Here is an 18,100-nt window from a genome sequence, read left to right on the forward strand (position 1 = left end):
CCGCGTCTGCTTCTGGTCTTGGACTTCCATATCCATACAAACACTTCAGTACAAACATGTACCTCCCGTGTCTGCTTTTGGTCTTGGACTTCCACATCCATACAAACACTTCAGTACATACATGTACCTCCCGCCTCTGCTTCTGGTCTTGGACTTCCACATCCGTACTAACACTTCAGTACATACATGTATCACCCGCGTGTCCTTCTAGTCCTGGACCCCCACATCCTTATAAACACTTCAGTACATGTATGTACCATCCGTATCTGCTTTTAGTCCTGGACCCACACATCCGTACAAACACTTCTGTACATACATGTACCTCCCGCGTCTGCTTCTAGTCCTTGACCCCCACATCTGTACAAATAATTCACGCTTCTGGTCTTGGACTTCCACATCCGTACAAACGCTTCAGTACATATATGGATCTCCCGCGTGTCCTTCTAGTCCTGGACCCCCACATCCGTACAAACACTTCAGTACATACATGTACCTCCCGCGTCTGCTCTTTGACCTCCACATCCATACAAACGCTTCAGTACATACATGTACCTCCCACGTCTGCTTCTGGTCATGGACCTCCACATCCATACAAACACTTCAGTACATACATGTACCTCCTGCCTCTGCTTCTGGTCTTGGACTTCCACATCCATACAAACACTTCAGTACATACATGTACCTCCCGCCTCTGCTTCTGGTCATGGACCTCCACATCCATACAAACACTTCAGTACATACATGTACCTCCCACGTCTGCTTCTGGTCATGGACCTCCACATCCATACAAACACTTCAGTACATACATGTACCTCCCACGTCTGCTTCTAGACTTGGACCCCCATATCCATACAAACACTTCAGTACATACATGTACCTCCCGCCTCTGCTTCTGGTCTTGGACTTCCACATCCATACAAACACTTCAGTACATACATGTACCTCCCACGTCTGCTTCTGGTCTTTGACCTCCACATCCATACAAACACTTCAGTACATACATGTACCGGCCGCGTCTGCTTCTGGTCGCGGACCTCCACATCCGTACTAACACTTCAGTACATACATGTATCACCCGCGTGACCTTCAAGTCCTGGACCGCCACATCCTTATAAACACTTCAGTACATGTATGTACCATCCGTATCTGCTTTTAGTCCTGGACCCCCACATCCGTACAAACACTTCAGTACATACACGTAGCTCCTGCGTCTGCTTCTAGTCCTGGACCCCACATCCATACAAACACTTCAGTACATACATGTACCGGCCGCGTCTGCTTTTGGTCGTGGACCTCCACATCCGTACTAACACTTCAGTACATACATGTATCACACGCGTGTCCTTCTAGTCCTGGACCCCCACATCCGAACAAACACTTCAGTACATACATGTAGCTCCTGCGTCTGCTTCTAGTCCTGGACCCCCACAACCATACAAACATTTCCATGTATACGTGTACCCCCAGTTCCTGTGTCTGGTCCTTTACCCCCACATACACGATTGTATAAAGACTCACACACAGGGCGGTGTGCCAGACTCACCTCACCACTATCTTTAATTAACGGTCCCTGGTACAGACTCACTGGCTGTGGGAAGAGAATTCATCTAAATCAGCCTCACGGAAGGACACCCTTAGTTACATGAAATGAATCCCACTCATGCACCGCAACATTCATTCTCGCACTCACATCTACTCCTAGTAGTAACCTCAAACACGCTGCCATGACACTACTGCCTCCTGCGGCTTCGTTGCCTCGGGACATCATGCAGGCCTAGAAGATTCTAGGGGTCTTCCCACCTAGAGGGACAATTGTAGCTTCTCTCACCTGCCGCGGCGTGTGGTCAACAAGATGGGGCAGGGATAGTCATGAAACCACCTGTCCCACGCGAGGGCCCACCAATGGGTGGGGACTACCCTGAATGCCTATACTCGAGGTCTGTGCGGGAGCCCTCCCCCGGGCATGGTGGACGGACCCCTCTGTGATCTTTCTCACAGGGGTGTCAGCTGTATTTCAGTCACCCTCCTTGTTTTGAAATCTTACTGTCCCACAGGGGTCCAGCGGATCCAGGTTCGAAGAAGGCCTCACCGCTGGCACTCAATACATTGGGCTGAGATGGCCAGAGGACAGAAAGAGCTCAAGAAATCTGCCCACGTGTAGCTCAAAGCGCACATCTGTCCAGCCCCAGGGTCCCTGAGTCTCCTTCCCAATATCCAAGGAGCCATCCCAGTTTGCAATGGGTTTTCCCCGCTTACCCATGTTGCCAGCTGGCAACTTTTCAGGCTTTTAGGTTAAATGGCACACTTGGCAGTGCAGGCTGGCATTCTTCCCAGTGATACTACTTCACAGCACTAGAGGGTTGCCGTGCTGCCACAATACACACAGAACACCTACTGGATGCCATGTTGAATGCCATGCCCGGGCACAGCTTGGCGTTCACAGAGGGTCACCTGCTACCCAGGGCTGTAGCTCAATGGCACTTGTATGCCTCCCAGCCCTACCCGAGTAGTATTAGACCTCACACTCTGCCCTTTGTGCACTGTTGGTACTCAGAGGTGGCACACAGTCCAGACACGTTTATAGGCATGGGCAAAGGGGCTCTGGCCCAGAGACCCCACTTTTTAAGAGGACCCCTCGTTAAGTTTGTGTAACAGTCCCAGACTGAGTTTGCAGATAATCAGTTTCTAAACGTACTCTCTTTCTTTTTGCTGATCCTGGATAGATTCAGCAAGCACTCTAAACGTTTGGAGATCATGGTCATAGTTCAAAGGCACAGGCTTTGCCTTTATGCAGCATATACCACTAATGTGCGTTTGAAATTGGCATTTTGTGCTCCCTTTGTGACTGCATTGACCTCGTAGAGCTCTTGTCAGACCGGTGTGACCACTGCCTAGTGCTACCTGACTCCGAATACCAGTCGTACGCTGGTCAGGCAGAGCTGCAAACCAAAGCACCGGCCAGCACCATAATCCAGAGAGGCGACACCACACATGGTGGGTGGAAGGCTTCTCCGTCACGGTCCAGCTGGAGACCGCTTCACTAAGGTAGGGCCAAGAGGGCAGTCCATATGTCAAAGTGCAGTGCAGAGCAGCATTTTTTATTTTTTATAGTTTTATATAGTGCAAACTGGACCCGAGGATATCAGGTATTAGAGCGCTTTACATGAGCACCAGTTTCGTTACCGGCAGACACATTAATTTTTTGTTAGGCACGGGGAGATTAAGTGGTTTGTCCAGAATCACAGGATGGTGAGCGTCGTTGTCGAGACTCGAACCCGGTTCCCCAGCTCTGAGGTCAACTGCTAGCCATAAGGCTACACTCTCTCCCCATTACACATTTCATTTGTTTTTAGTCGCTGGCTTTGCTAATCCACTCGGTTATCCACTTTAAATACAGATCTTTTCTTTGCAGCAGGCATATTAACCCTCTGTGTTACTTTATGGCGAGGCAAAACTGCCAGCAGACAAAACTCTGATTCTCTCTCTAGCACGAACATTAATCACAAGAGTTATCTTGACATTTGTATTGCTGTCTTAAATCTGAACGCACAAGGAACTCTGCATCAACTGCTTCTAAATCCTAAATTCGTGACCAGAGATTGCTTTGCTGTCCGAGGAGCCTTGGAGCCCACATCTTTGCATTGCTGGGAACTGTTGCCTTTTGGTGCCCTGTGTTTGTTTCTGCCCCGGACCGGCTGCCTGGGGGAGCGGGACTGCGAGGACCAGAGGTACTAGCGCCTTGTAATCACGTGCACCTGGTGACTCTTCCCGCCCCCCTCCTCCTTCTATTTAGTGCCGCCTATAGACGCGCTCGTGGGACGCGCGCGGGCGTTCGCGGGGCTAAGCCCGGGCCAAAGGGCGGGCCCGTTCTAGCCCGTTCCAGACCGAGTAAGACTGGACTGGGCCACCCCCCTTGTGTTTCTCTCTGTATGCTTATAAATTATACTTATTTATAGATTATAGATTGCTTGTGTAGTAGTAAGGATGTCCACCAGAGAAAGCAGAAGCAAGGTTACGAAGGGGGGAGCTCAGCTAACAGGTACCCTTGACAATTTTATTAATAGGACGAACTCGGTAATTGATATGGGCATAAGTTTAATGGAGCAGAGGGTTTCACTGGATTTAGCTATAGCCAGAAGAATGTCACAAGACCCAGTAATGGCTAAAAGATCATCCCGGGGGCATATAGCATCAGCTAGAAGCCCAGAACGTGTTGATAGCGCTGCCCCTTTACTGTTGCAAGCCGATGTGCACCACACCACAGGTCCACTCCTTCAGTCACCAACTCCTCCTATTCAGGTGTCCCCGCTATTGCCCATTGAGCATACATCCCGCCCAGAGCTAGTTATGGTGGACGACAGCATACCAGAATTTGTAGAGCTAGAGGCTTCGGAAGATGAGGCTAGCACAAGACAATTACGTGGGAGGAAGGAGGGTGCCATACCAAAACGAAAACGTCCCACTGCTACTGCTTGTGCAAGGAAGAAGGTAAAAATTACAAAGATACAGGAGAATAAAATTAGCACAGGTAAAGAAGGTGACGGAACGGGAATTGTCCCACAGGTTGCATTGAGTGAGCAGGATGAGGTTGGACTGCTGTAAGTTCAGATGTAGCAGAAAAGGTATTACATCCACTATCACGAGATAAGATGGGAGATAGTATAATTGGGAATGTTGATGAGGGAAATGTGATTTTATTAAGGGACATAGGGGATCTTCTAAAATCACTTTTAAACCCATTAGAACTAAGATTAACACGAATGGAAAATCAGCTACTTGAGGTTGAAAAGAGTATTATAACATTGGCAAGCCTCAGTATAGTGGGGTCAGCACCTAATCATACTATAGCTGCCTCTGCAGTACCTTCGGTGCCTTTACCAGATAATAACAAATCCCAACCACCATCTCAGGGAACTAGTACCAATCACACAAAAGTAAATATGGAAAATCCAGTAGGCACTGTGATTACAGCTAATGCCAAAGAAAACCTAGCAAGGGGCACTAACGCTACCAACTCCATTCAGCAGAGCCAGAAAGGGTATCAACCAGGAAATAAACGTAGGGGAGGTTATATTAATCTTCCACCAGAATCTAGCCCATTTGTAGTTGTTTTGACAGGGGTTCCTGAGCTAAACAACCAACCCGAAGAAACCCTCTGGACTTCAAACAACAAAGTCACACATTGGTTAAATGAAAGGAGGCCATTACCACCCCATATAAAAGGTAAAATACTAATGGTTCGTATAGTCCCATGGGTGGGACCCACAAGGAAAGCAATTCCAGGTGACTGTGTGGTTGTTACGTTTGAAGATCCACGTATTGTGCACCACTTATGCTCATGGAATCCTGGTCCTCAAGCCGGAAGTACCATAATTGAAATCAGACCACTTTCATTTTTTTATCCTTCCAAAATGTGTTCTGAGGATGGTGGAAGTTGGTCAATGGTGAACCATCACACTAAGGGTGGGCCAGGTGGTGGGAATTTGGGTAACCCCAGACAATGGATGGGAATACCAACTTCTAATAGATTTAGCTGCTTAGAAGCAGTTGAGTGACTGAACCCACCAGTGGGTTGTGCAAACGGTACCAAAGCTAGATTATGTAGGCTGAGGCCCACTGTCATTAACAAAACTAGGGGAGGACATATGGAGGCAAATGGAGAGATGCATATGGAAGCAGAAAGTAAAAATAGTCACAGTTCAGGTGCTAACTTTGGGGACCCAAGTCTTGTCAAATCATTAAGTAGTGTTAGAGTAATGGTGGCAGCCTGTGCCCAGGGGGTGAGACAACAAGGCATACCAACCTTAGAGTCTGGGACCATGAATAGTATTACCATGCAGGGAGACCGTGGCAGAACATACGAAGATCTGGACTCCCAAAAACCGAGAGCTGAGGCATCAAATACAAGATGCCCACTTTTGGAGCCACTCCCCACACACAGCTGCAATGTCAGGTCACTGAAATTAATATCGTGGAATATAGCTGGGGTAGCTAAGAACTTGAGGGACCCAGAATGGGCTAAGTATATTGATTCCAGTGACATTTGCCTTTTGCAGGAATCATGGTCACTTGATACTCCACATAGGGTTGGCTTTAGATCGTTTGGAATTGGTGCCATACCCTCTATAAGGGGAAGGCCTTCAGGCGGCCTAATTGCTTGGGCCAAGGTAACCCTAAGGGTTCAGGTTGAAATCATAGACACAAGCTCACTAGATATACTGACACTGAAAATTAAAACATGTGAAGGGAAATCCCTCTACCTAATTAATGTCTATAATAGACCTGCTCCCGCATCCAAAGAATCCCCTATAATTGCTAAACTGGACTCTCTTCTAGGAAAAATATTTGACAGGGAAGCCGTCATCATAGCTGGTGTCCTAAACTGTAATTATGAACCTGTTTTAGGGCTTAGTGATGTCTTCGAGGAAGAAGACCGAGCTAATAATATCCCTGCATTGGACAATAGCAAACCTGCCAAATGCACAGACCTGGCAGTCCAATTGGTGTACGGCCTTAGGGCCTGTAATGGGCGTCTCCCGTCTGACATTTCCAAAAAAACAACATTTTCCAGAAATAAGTGCAAAAGCAATCTAGATTTTGTAATTGTGTCACTAACCATCTGGCAGCACATGATCGATCTTGAGGTAGAAGATAGGATAGAGAGTGATCATTGCCCCCTGGTTTTATTGTTTGAACCCTGCTTGGTCATGGGGGCTGGGAATGGTGTGTTAACAGATGTACACTGTGCCTTGCGCGATGAGATCCTTGTAAGTAATAACCGACGTGCATTAAAATGGGCTCATATATTGGAGCACGGTGAGACACTCGCGGAAATTTATTCACAATTTGTGATGTCTTTTGGGGTCTTTAAAGGTTCCCTTGTCGAGGACATTAACCCTGATCATTTTCTGGCACTTCACAATGATTTTTTTAAAACATTGAAAACATTAGTAACAAAAATGCCAAAGAAAAAGCAACAAAAACTGAATAACCTGTCTCACAGTAAGCCATGGTATGGCAAGCTATGTAGAGAATCTAAGGGGTCCCTTTTGCTGGCGATTAAAACTAAATCCACAGAAGAAGTTAAAATAGCAAGGAAAGCTTATAAGCAGATTCAAAATGCCTCAAGGAAGATCTGGGAGGAAGATAGCTGGGTGGATTTGTTGGTGGCTTCCAAAACAAGGGACACTGCAGGGTTCTGGAGGCTAGTCGCCAATGGCAACCATGAAGGGAGAGTTGCAAAGGATATCTACCTTGATGAACTTACGTGGGTCAACCACTTTACAGCCCTATATAACAAGTTTGATACAGACCACAAAAATGTTGGCGAATAGACACCGTGGCTTACACCTCCCAAAGAATATCTGAAATTTTCGTTAGAGGAAACTGAGGTGGCAATTAACGCAGTAAAAAGTGGTAAGGCCCCTGGATTAGATAAAGTACCTGGGGACCTCTATAAGCATGACCTGAAGGTATGGGCACCATATATTAACCATTTGTGTAATATGTTGTCCCGTAATACAGATTTCCCAGAGAGCTGGAGGGGAGCCGAAATTGTTTTAATTTTTAAAAAGGGGGATCGGTCAGAACCTTCAAATTACCGGCCAATTAGCCTGATGGACATCCTCCAAAAAATATATTCAAGACACATTTTAACTCGTGTAAACGAGTGGTTGGATGAGAACATCATCCTTACGAAGTATCAAGCTGGTTTTAGGAGTAAAGTGAGCACTATTGATCAAGTTTTTCGATTCTGCTGTCTTTACTGGAAATATGTACACATCAAAAAGGGCCATTTATATGTTGCGTTTGTAGATCTCACAGCGGCGTTCGACCTAGTGCCGCGAGATCTTCTTTGGAGAACCCTATATAAGGTTGGGCTCCCTAGCAGCCTGTTAGTTCAGATAATTGAGTTGCATGCCAGGAATTTTGCCAGAGTGAGATGGGGCTCAAACGGGGAACTAACCCCAAAAATACCTATTGAGCACGGCGTCCGCCAAGGCTGCGTTCTGGCCCCTACATTATTTTCCCTCTTTGTGAATGACATTCCAGCACACTTAGAGGGTTGTAAAAATGACTCACCCAAATTAAATGGAGAAAAGGTATCCACGCTATTATTCGCGGACGATACAATTTTAATTTCGCAAACTAAGAAAGGTCTCCAGGCATTGCTTAATTCTTTTAGTGACTACTGTAACTAGAAAGGCTTAGAAATTAATGGGAAAAAAAACAAATGTATGGCCTTAAAGCCTGTTAAACCAGATAAAGGTTGTTTAACTTTAAATGGCCTAAAATAGGAATCGGTACAAAATTTCTCTTACCTGGGGGTCACGCTCGATTCCAACTTTACGTGGAGCCCCCAAATTGAAAAAAGCAAACTAATATACACACAGAATGTAAAACCTATCCTTAAGAAGCAAAGCTCATGCATTAGTAAAGCTGAGTCACCTGCAGCGGAGTTATTTAAATTTAAAGTTCAACCAGCAGCCCTTTATGGTGCTGAGATCTGGGGTCCCATGTCAAAGGATGTATTCAACGTTATGGACAATAAATTTATGAGAAGTTTGGTAAGGGCCCCAAGAGGTATTCCCTTGGTACCTCTTCAGTTGGACCTAAATGTTAAAAGGACTGATCACTATACTATCATCCGGCCACTAATGTTTTGGGTGAGACTATGGCAGACACCTGAATTGCTCGACTATAGGAACGGGCTAAAAGAGATACTGTGTTTGGACACAACAAATACCAATCTATGGTTAAAACATGTTAGATTATGGTTTACAAAAATAGGACTAATGCCATTCTGGGAAAACCCGGAAGGGTTACCGACAAATTCTAAATTGATTGTGAAAAGGGCTTTTTGGAGTTTCATGTATAACCAAATAACCAATGGGAACAATGGGGGGACCCTAGTTAATACATTTTTAAGTTTCAAGGACGAATCTCTCTTTGAGACCTTCCTTGACGAAATTGAGCCCCCACTTGCAAAAACTCTTTATATGAAACTAAGATACGGTAACCTTATGACCAAATCAACCCTGGCACGCTGGGCAAGAAAAAGAGCTGACGGGGCAACAACGATAGATGGAATTTGCACTATGTGTGAGGGCAATTCCAAGGAGGATGATGCCCATATCCTTTTTTCTGCACAGCTTATGTGCTGGCCAGAAGGAAATGGATTAAACCCAAATGTAACCTTTTGGGATAAAGGTCATGTGAAATGGCATTAAGATTGTTTAAGACAGACACAACCCAAACTATAGTATTCAGCATCAGTAGATTTCTGCTTTCTATCTACTTTGTACGTAGGAAAAAGGGCCTAAAGCTGTATTGATATAGGGTTAACTGATGTGTTTTAAGATATGCTTTTGACCAACGCTAACCAGGTCAATGTGATGATGTTCTATTTTTAAACACGCTTTTAATTGTATCGATTCTATTAGACCATAACAGTGTTAGTTGTCTTTTTTATGAAATGATAATTTTGACTCGAATGTGTTTTTTTATATGAAACTGTGATTCTTTTATGGCAATTTGTGCCGAAATAAAGATGAAATTAAATGAAATGAAAATGTTAAACACAGCGCCCCACTAGAGGTCTGCACCCCCCGCCCCAGGTCAGCGCCCGGTGCGGCAGCACCAGTCACACTGCCCTAAAGCCGGCCCTGACAGGGGGCATTACCTCTGAAAGCCTGCTCAGAGTCAGCACCCAGGTGCAGCATCAGAGAGCATACGTGTAGCTCACACACTTATCAGAAAGTCAGAGGTAGGCAGAAAGGAGTAAGATAAGTGGTGAAAGGAAGGGAGTACAGGTAGAAAGATAGGGACTGATTCACAGAACTAACTTAAGACAAAATCCTAAACTTACTACTTTTGGTATTCACAGAATGGATTTACGACTACTAACTTTATGTCCGCACTCGGGCTGGACATTCCGGCCCGGAGGCGGAGCTTCCGTTCCGGAGGCAGAGCTTACGGCCCGGAGATGGAGACTTCGGCCATGGCTTAATCTCCGCCACCGGCCGGAATCTCCCCCTCCTAGCCGGAAGCTCCGCCTCCAGTCTGACAAAATTGCCTGGGAACAGTGTTGCCCAAATTTCTAGGCCAGGTTCTCCCTGAACCCAAACACAGGTAACATCGGACTGGTTTTGCCCATTAGGTCTCATCAGCAAGCAGAAACAACACATGCATTCCTTGGTTGTATCCTAGTCTATTGAGTTTGCACCAGCTGCAGTCCGTGCAGGTAGCAGCGGTAGGGCGGTTGGGCTGGGAAGGGCCGATTTTCCCTCTGCATCGTTCTTGCACTCAGCCGTATGAAAATCACTCTTGACCCTGTGCCTCATGGGAACAGTCCAGCCCGAGCTGCCAGGCCTGGTCTTCCCTGAACCAGAACCCAGCTTGGTTCCAGTGGTACAGAAAGGGACCCATGTCTGGGCATACCTGTCCCACTTAGGGCGACAAGTATACAAAGAAAGTGATGCATGGAATGGTCGAATTAATCTCAGCCACTGGCAATTATTACTCAGTCATATCCCAGTCTACTGTTATTTTGCTCACCATGCCACCCCAGTTTGAACCCAGCCATATGCAAATCAGTCTTGACCCTGTGCCTCATGGGAACAGTCCAGCCTGAACTACCAGCCAGTTCCTCCCTGGACCAGCACACAGTTTGGTTCCAGTGGTACAGTGTGCACGGGACCCACGTCTGGGCACACCTGTTCCACTTAGGGCGACACACTAAAATATACAAAAAAGTGATGCATGGAATGGTCGAATTAATCTCATCACCTGCTAATTACTTGACTAAGGATGCACAGAGACACGGGTCGCCTAATTATTTTGTATATTTCACTGGTAGGAACCATTCAAAACTGGATGTCAACTCATCAACTGATTCTGAATCCCTCCAAAACTGAATTCCTCCTCCTCTCCTCCTCACTCTCCCCTCCCCCGGTTCAATCATGGATGGATCAGATGAATCTGCTTAACAATCAACCCATCATTGTCGACAGCGCAAAATCCCTTGGTGTCATACTCGACAAAAAACTCAATCTAATCTCCCACATCAATTCCATTGCAAAGTCTGCTCAATATCAATTGCGCCTTCTTTGGGGAATTTGTTGCATTTTCCCGGAGCAGCGCCTTAAAACCCTGGTGCAATCGCTGATCATCTCCAGACTGGACTACTGCAATTCTCTTCTTACTGGCCTCCCCAAATCCCACTTGTCCCCCCTTAGATCTGTTCTCCATTCAGCAGTTCGTTTCATTTATGGGGCCAAAAGAAGCGATCACATCACACCGATGTCATCCACCCTCCTCTGGCTTCCCATCGAGGCTAGAGCTATCTACAAGACTGCCTGTATCACCCACAAAGCCTTGCACTCCTCCTCTCCTCGCTACCTGGCAAACAAGCTGAAACTCTCTGGAGGCTCTAGAGTCCATCACGAAATGTGGAAAATCTACTGCTTGAACCTCCCACTTTCAAGAAGGAAAGATCGATGGCCCAATACTTTTCAGGCAACGCGGTGAGAATATGGAACTCACTTCCGCCTCAGCTCCGGACCACCACCTCTTCCCAGGCCTTCAAAACTTACCTGAAAGCTCTCCTCCTTCAAAGACACTTCCAAATTTAATTCACACCCTCTCTATTATCTGAAAGAAGACCTCCCATTACTGAAAACTCTATTCTCCATGACTATGGAAGTGCCTTCCCAGTGCGTTCGTGTGGTTGGAGTGTCTGCCATTTATTGCAGTATTATCCTTGAACCTGTGTTTGGTACTCTTTTGTAACAGGCACACACCACTTTTCTCTTGTAACACACTGTTTGCTACCTCTCACATGTTGTTTGCCTTTGATACTTGCACAAGTGCCACCATTGCCTACGTAACGTTTGTTCTTGTGCCTGAGTGTCTAGCATATATTGCAGTATATTACCTCTAAATGTACTTTGTTTTCTCTTGTAACGTGCACACTTGTCACTCTTTCTTCCTGTATTGCACTGTTTGCTACCTCATGTATTTTGTTTGCTCACAATTGTCACTTTTACCTCATGTAACTTATCGTCTGCTTTTGTAATATGTTCATTTGTAATTTTCTGTTCCTATTGTGAAGCGCTCTGACGCCTTCGGGTAAAGTCCGCGCTATATAAACACGCATAAATAAATAAAAATAAATAAAATAAATAAAGGATGTGGGTGGGTTTGAGAAATTTCCTGTCCTGAATCTGGCCAGGAAGACAGTGTATGAAGCCTGTGAGCGGCAGCGTGAGCTCGTGCTGACACCTAGTGGCAGAATAAAGATCTGCAGGATGGGATCTATCAGACAATGTAAATATTTGTAGCACTTGTGTTCGTCTTTGTAGGGCTGCACTGGGTGTTGACACGGAGGGGATCCCCAGTCCATCTCAAACACCACCCAGGTGAATACAGCGGTGAAAAGCACGTGGTTGCCGAATTGCCCTTGTCAATGTGAGTGTAACATGAGGTTCTTCGTGCCAACAGCCGGGGTCAAATATTGTCTAGTCGAATTTCTAAAGCACCTTGAAGCAACTAGATTGCACAGAGAGCACTATATAAATAAATAAACATGAACATAAAAAATATATAATAAGTCATGTCATTAGACCGCCTCCTGCGTGGGTTTCACCTACACTGGGAGCAGCTAAAGGAATCGAAAGTGAAAGCTGTGGAAAGCACGGCAAACATCTTGACAGCAATCACGAGGTGCAGGAAGGGAAAAGTACCAAATGTATGGATGAATGGAAATTTTTCAGCCAGAAAAGCAGTAAGCAATGTGGTTTAAGTTCTAGTCTGGTCTGGGAGGCTCCGGAGATGGTTTCTACAACTGGCTTCAGTTTTTGACCTAACATTGAGTTATTCTGAGTAGATCACTTCACTTAACTTGGATTGAAACTGTGAAAAGCCTGCAAGGTTGTATGATCAAATATAGCCCACTAAATTTCCGGCGACAAAGGAAATGTCCCCAAAAAATGTCAAGGACATAAATATCGACTTTACATACTTTGGGCCTGATCCACAAAGATAAACTTATACCTTTGTGTAAGTTTACGATTGTTTGCTATTCGCAAAGGTAGGTTACTAGTAGTATCTTTAGAACTGAGTCTCATCCAATACAAAGATAGGACAGTCCTATCTTTGTATGTGCGGAGATTATGCAGTCATAAAGATACTACTAGTAAAATATCTTTATGAACCGCAAACAATTGTAAACTTACACAAAAGTGTAAGTTTACCTTTGTAAATCAGGCCCTAAGTATGTAAAGTCACAAATGTCGACAACAAAAATATCGCAGATAGGTAAGTATAAGTAATGTTAACCAATATACCCCTAATATACTTTAAAACAATATTAACGTATCAAATAATATTACATTTAACTTACAAACATAAAATAAAAATAAATATATTTAAAATAAGTGCAAAAAAATAACATATAAAAAAATATTCCTTAAAGATAATTAATAAACAATAAATCATACTAAATACTCTTAGAAATTAACTATAACTACACATTAAAAACGACCAATATGCAATAACAACATTAAAATAAAAAAATGAATTACTACATAAATTACTACACAACGAATAAGAAATAATCTACATTTACACTACGTTTTAAAATTAAAACAAAAATATTTATATCAAAACTTTTTTTAAATGAGTTAAAATAAATTAGAGGTGGAGGGGTCAAATTCACTAGTTCACCCCCTCCCACTCCCCCCCCCCTACCAGGCCAACAGTAGTGGAATTCAGATTTACTATTGTTGCTCCAGCCTGAGCAACAGTAGGGAAAATGTTGGACTGTGAAGTTGTCAGATTTACTATCCCCGCTCAAATGTAAGCAAGAGTAGGGAAAATAATTGACTCTGACTAGGTCAGAGGTACTATTCCAACTTCAACCTGAGCAATAGTAGGAAAAGTGTTGAATTTCGAAGGGTCAGAACTACTATTCCCTATCCAGCGTAATCAAAAGTAGGGAAAATGTTAAACCTTAGAAAGCTCGGGGTTAATTTTCCCTATCCTAAATTAATAGAAAATGAATTACATCTTTATCAAATAAATAATCATAAAATATATTTGCAGAAAAATTATACACAACATTTTTAACATCATATATTTAATAGAAAATTTACAAAAACTTAAAACACAAATTATACAAAAAATTACCACAAAAACTGTGTCAATTCCATTAAAATGAACAGAATTAAAAAACAAGTTACTTACCTTGGACCAGGTGAGAGGGATTTCCCTAGTGTTGTGTCCAATGGGATTTCAAGACTCACTCAAGAGCCCTCATCAGGCAAGCTTCACCAGCAGGAGGCAGGAGGCCATGAAACCCAGCAGCCTCAGAGTCAGTCTCAACGAAATCCAGGATAGAGTCAGAAATGTTAAAATCATAGCCTGAATATCCTGGCCTCGCTGCTCTGGTGGACGGGCACGGAATCACACTGTGTTCAGAATGGCTTCGATGAAAGGGAGCGTCTGAGAATGGGCCAGGTGTGACTTTGACTTGGCAATAGTGAGCCCCAGAGAATGCAGGAGGTCAGCCGTAGTCTGGAGGAAGATGATAACTGCAGGGGGCTAAACCTCCTTCTGCAGCCACTGTATGATATAGGGGAAGCCTGGAACCTCGACCTCCACAAATGGGCTGCAACCATTGCCATCACTTTCATGAACACCCAAGGGGCACTGGAGCACAGCAAACTGGAAATGCTCGTGGCCTACTGTGAACTGCAGTTAATACCTCTGGGCCGGCAGGACAGGTATATTTAAACACACATCCTACAGATCCAGCACCACAATCCAGTCTCCAGGGTCCAAAGCAGACAGAACCTGGTGTGCAGGGGCCGGGCCAGGAAGCACAGCATTTGGAGGAGGAAGTCTCAGAATGCTTTTACGTCTTATGTTTGTGCTTGTTGGAGTTACCCGACTTGGAGGAAGAGGTCTTAGAACGCGAAAACGATTGTCCGCAGGAACGGCTCCGGGTGCAGCCCCAAGATCAACCCCGGGAATGGGACTGGGAATGTCACAGCGCCTTCTTCTGTCACGCTGTCAGGAACTTCCTCACCCAATAGCGAATTGCTTTGAGGCACATCGACTTGCACTCCATTCAGGCTTTGGGCTCATGGCAAAGACTCTAAGCACCGGAGACAGACGAAATGGGGATCACACCAGGTGGGGATCTGACACTGGCTGTGATATTCCCTGCAGGGTTTAGACCCTGTATGTTTCCCAGGGGCCAGGTTCTAGCACACTGGAAGCAACAGCTCAAAAAGAGCCAAAAAAAGGTCAAAACAGTTGGTCAGAAAATAACAGTGGTAGCTCTCCAGATCTACGCATTTGGCACGGAAAGAAAAGAACTGATGTCAACGTGCCGTGGTAGCACCCCAAGGTGCCTTCTGACACAGACAACACTGATGCAGAGTCAATGGATGCCACCCACTGACGAGCAGAGATACTGCTCAAGATTTTCCAGATATAGTCTGATGCCTGGGTAATATTCTAAGCTGAGGAATCTGCGGTTAGAAATGTCTTTTAAAAATATTTGTCATCCTATTATCCTAAAGTTACAATGACCAAAAACAAATTAAATGAATAACAAAAAAAAAAACAATACATATTATTTTTAAAACAAATACTATAAATATAATTATGGAAAAAATAAATATAATATCATTATATTATACCCAAATTATTAAAAACAAATACTATAGCCAATTACCTAAATAACCAAATAACAAATACAAAATGATTTATTGAAAAAGTACTAAATTATCTAATAAATAACTAAAGAAAGTGTTTACATCATTATTTAATTAAAAAATTAAAACTTAAAAAAGTAGAATCAATTAAAAATAAATATATAAAATACTATTTCTTTACAAACTCAACAACTAGCCAAAAAAAGACATATGATAAAAAAATGTAAAATATTATTGTAATGAAAACAAACTATAATATTTAACCATACTTAACATTAAAGAAATAACAACGTACAACATCAAAAATAGTAAAACGTAGCTAAAGAATAAAAAAATTAAATATGATAATATATACAGCTATATTTAAATGAAAAGTCTTTAAAAAAAGTCAGAAATTAAATTCTTACATTCTATTACTGTGGCACGTTGTTTTTGACATCATGATATTTTTAACTTAATATTTGTATTTCACAATTTTTTCACATACTATATTTTGGTGGAATCAATCTACAAGGCAGTCAAATGTGTGTGAATATGTGAAGTGAAACCTGTATTTATAACGTACCTGCTCTGTATTATTTTACTCATTACCAACCAGCTCCGGTCTGATCTCGGTAACCCTTCTTTTGCCTATGAGCTAGTAACAGTAAGGTACATATATAAATTAGATGGTGCCTGACTGTTGCGTAACAATAAAGGTAAAAAAATTCGCCTCCCCTGGATTCCAAAAGGCGTTCAATTGCATAGTATAGGGGAACTTGCAAGAGTGAGATAAAAAGACAGGAAGCGTACGGTGGAGAAAGAAGGAGAAATGAAACATGGTCAACACTTGGGCAGCCCTGGCATTAGGCTGGGCTGGTGCTGGCCTCCCAAAAATCTTTTGGGCGTATCACTTATTTATTACTTAAAAACATTCTATTATTACAAACTAGACATTGAACGTAGCATGTACAGACCTCTTAAAATATAACTAAAGATATTTAGCTCTTTAACACAAACATGATACTGCTACCAACAACTGGCTATGTACCACTCATAACTGATGATGGAGGCGCTGTAATCATGTTCTTACCCAAATGAATGGAAGTTCCACCAACATGCTCTGCAACCAGATTCCTAACCTCAGGGCAAGGTCTGGCTGGAATTCGGTAATTAATTACTTCATTGTAGTTGAAGCATAATATGCAGCCATAAATACACGTAACTAAGGAGGATAAATTGCATGTGCCACCACATAGGGCATATCAGACAAAGATCACAATTGAGGTCTTAAATATGACATTCAGATGTCTTTTAAGACATACTGTACCTGTCTACTGCGGGTATGCTTCTGCACTTCATGCGGAGGTCTTCGCCCCTCCATTCGGGTACCCCATGCATCCTCTACTGAGCTACGGGTTTGCCGTAGTGGATTTTTGGAAGCTCCCCACTGCAGTTCTGAGGCGGACGCATTTCCTGATCTCATCTGAGAGTCCAGTTCACTGAGACATTTGGCCATTTGAAGAGCGGTGAGAGAACGGTCATCATCGGACCCAAGCGATGGTGACTGTGAGGGTTGCTCTTTGGAGGACAACTCTGGCCTCTTCCAAGGTTGAGGATTGGTGGATGGATCTTCTGTGTAACCCGAGGGCAACGCACTACTCAAGATGTAGGCTGATTTGGGTCTTTTCTGTCTGATTGGTTTGTGCCGCCTGGTAGGCTGAGCCTGGGATGAGATGCCCCGTGGCAAACAGCCGTGTGGACTCAGGGGTGGCGGATCCTCTGTAGATGCCCATGTTTGTCTTTCTTGCCCCTGTGCCACCACAGGACCCTGGCAGGAGCTTCTGGAGGGCTGTCTCCTGCATGGCGCTGGCTGTAGGCTTGCCTCCTTTGGTGATGTGATGAGGCAGGGGCTGCAGGGTGCCTCACCGTGGCCAGCAGAAGTTGCCTTTGGAATCTGAACTCCTTCAAAGATAAAGTAAGCAGGGTTGGTGTAACTGCTGGAAGAGTTTGGGAAACTGCAGGGCCGGCTTCTGAAATAAAGACAAGAATTTGTTTCATTGTTGGCCTCAGACACTCTTCACCTGGTTCAGAGTCAAGACACCACAGTCACAGTGCCAAAGACAACAAAAAAGACAGTTTAAAACACTCAAGCACTGCTGTAGCTAATGTAGGAACCACTGGGGCTCAATAATCATTCCATGTGGTTAGACGTCGCTGTCTTCAACAAGACCTTGTGGAACGGGCAATATTTGTATCTCCAACGGATGGGGTAGGGTTCTGAGCGGTGAGTTTACTGAGTTCATATCTAGTGCCAGGAGACCAGAGGGTCGCTATATTAATTACACACAAAAACATCTGTACGTGTCCAAAGAAGAGCCACACAACAGCCACACTAA

At 44.1% G+C, this 18,100-nt stretch overlaps 1 protein-coding gene across 2 annotated transcripts in view; it reads right to left on the reverse strand.

Moving 5' to 3' along the window:
- Positions 1 to 18,100, reverse strand: part of LOC144752052 (phosphatidylinositol 3,4,5-trisphosphate 5-phosphatase 2-like) — a 598,959-nt gene that overhangs the window by 46,643 nt on the left and 534,216 nt on the right. For both annotated transcript variants that reach the window (XM_078640002.1, XM_078640003.1), the window contains exon 26: positions 17,032 to 17,734. In XM_078640002.1, the coding sequence (XP_078496128.1) occupies positions 17,032 to 17,734 (703 nt within the window). The remainder of the gene's footprint in view (positions 1 to 17,031; positions 17,735 to 18,100) is intronic.

The sequence above is a fragment of the Lissotriton helveticus genome, chromosome 4_2, assembly GCF_964261635.1.
Source record: "Lissotriton helveticus chromosome 4_2, aLisHel1.1, whole genome shotgun sequence".
Classification (NCBI taxonomy): Eukaryota; Metazoa; Chordata; class Amphibia; order Caudata; family Salamandridae; genus Lissotriton; species Lissotriton helveticus.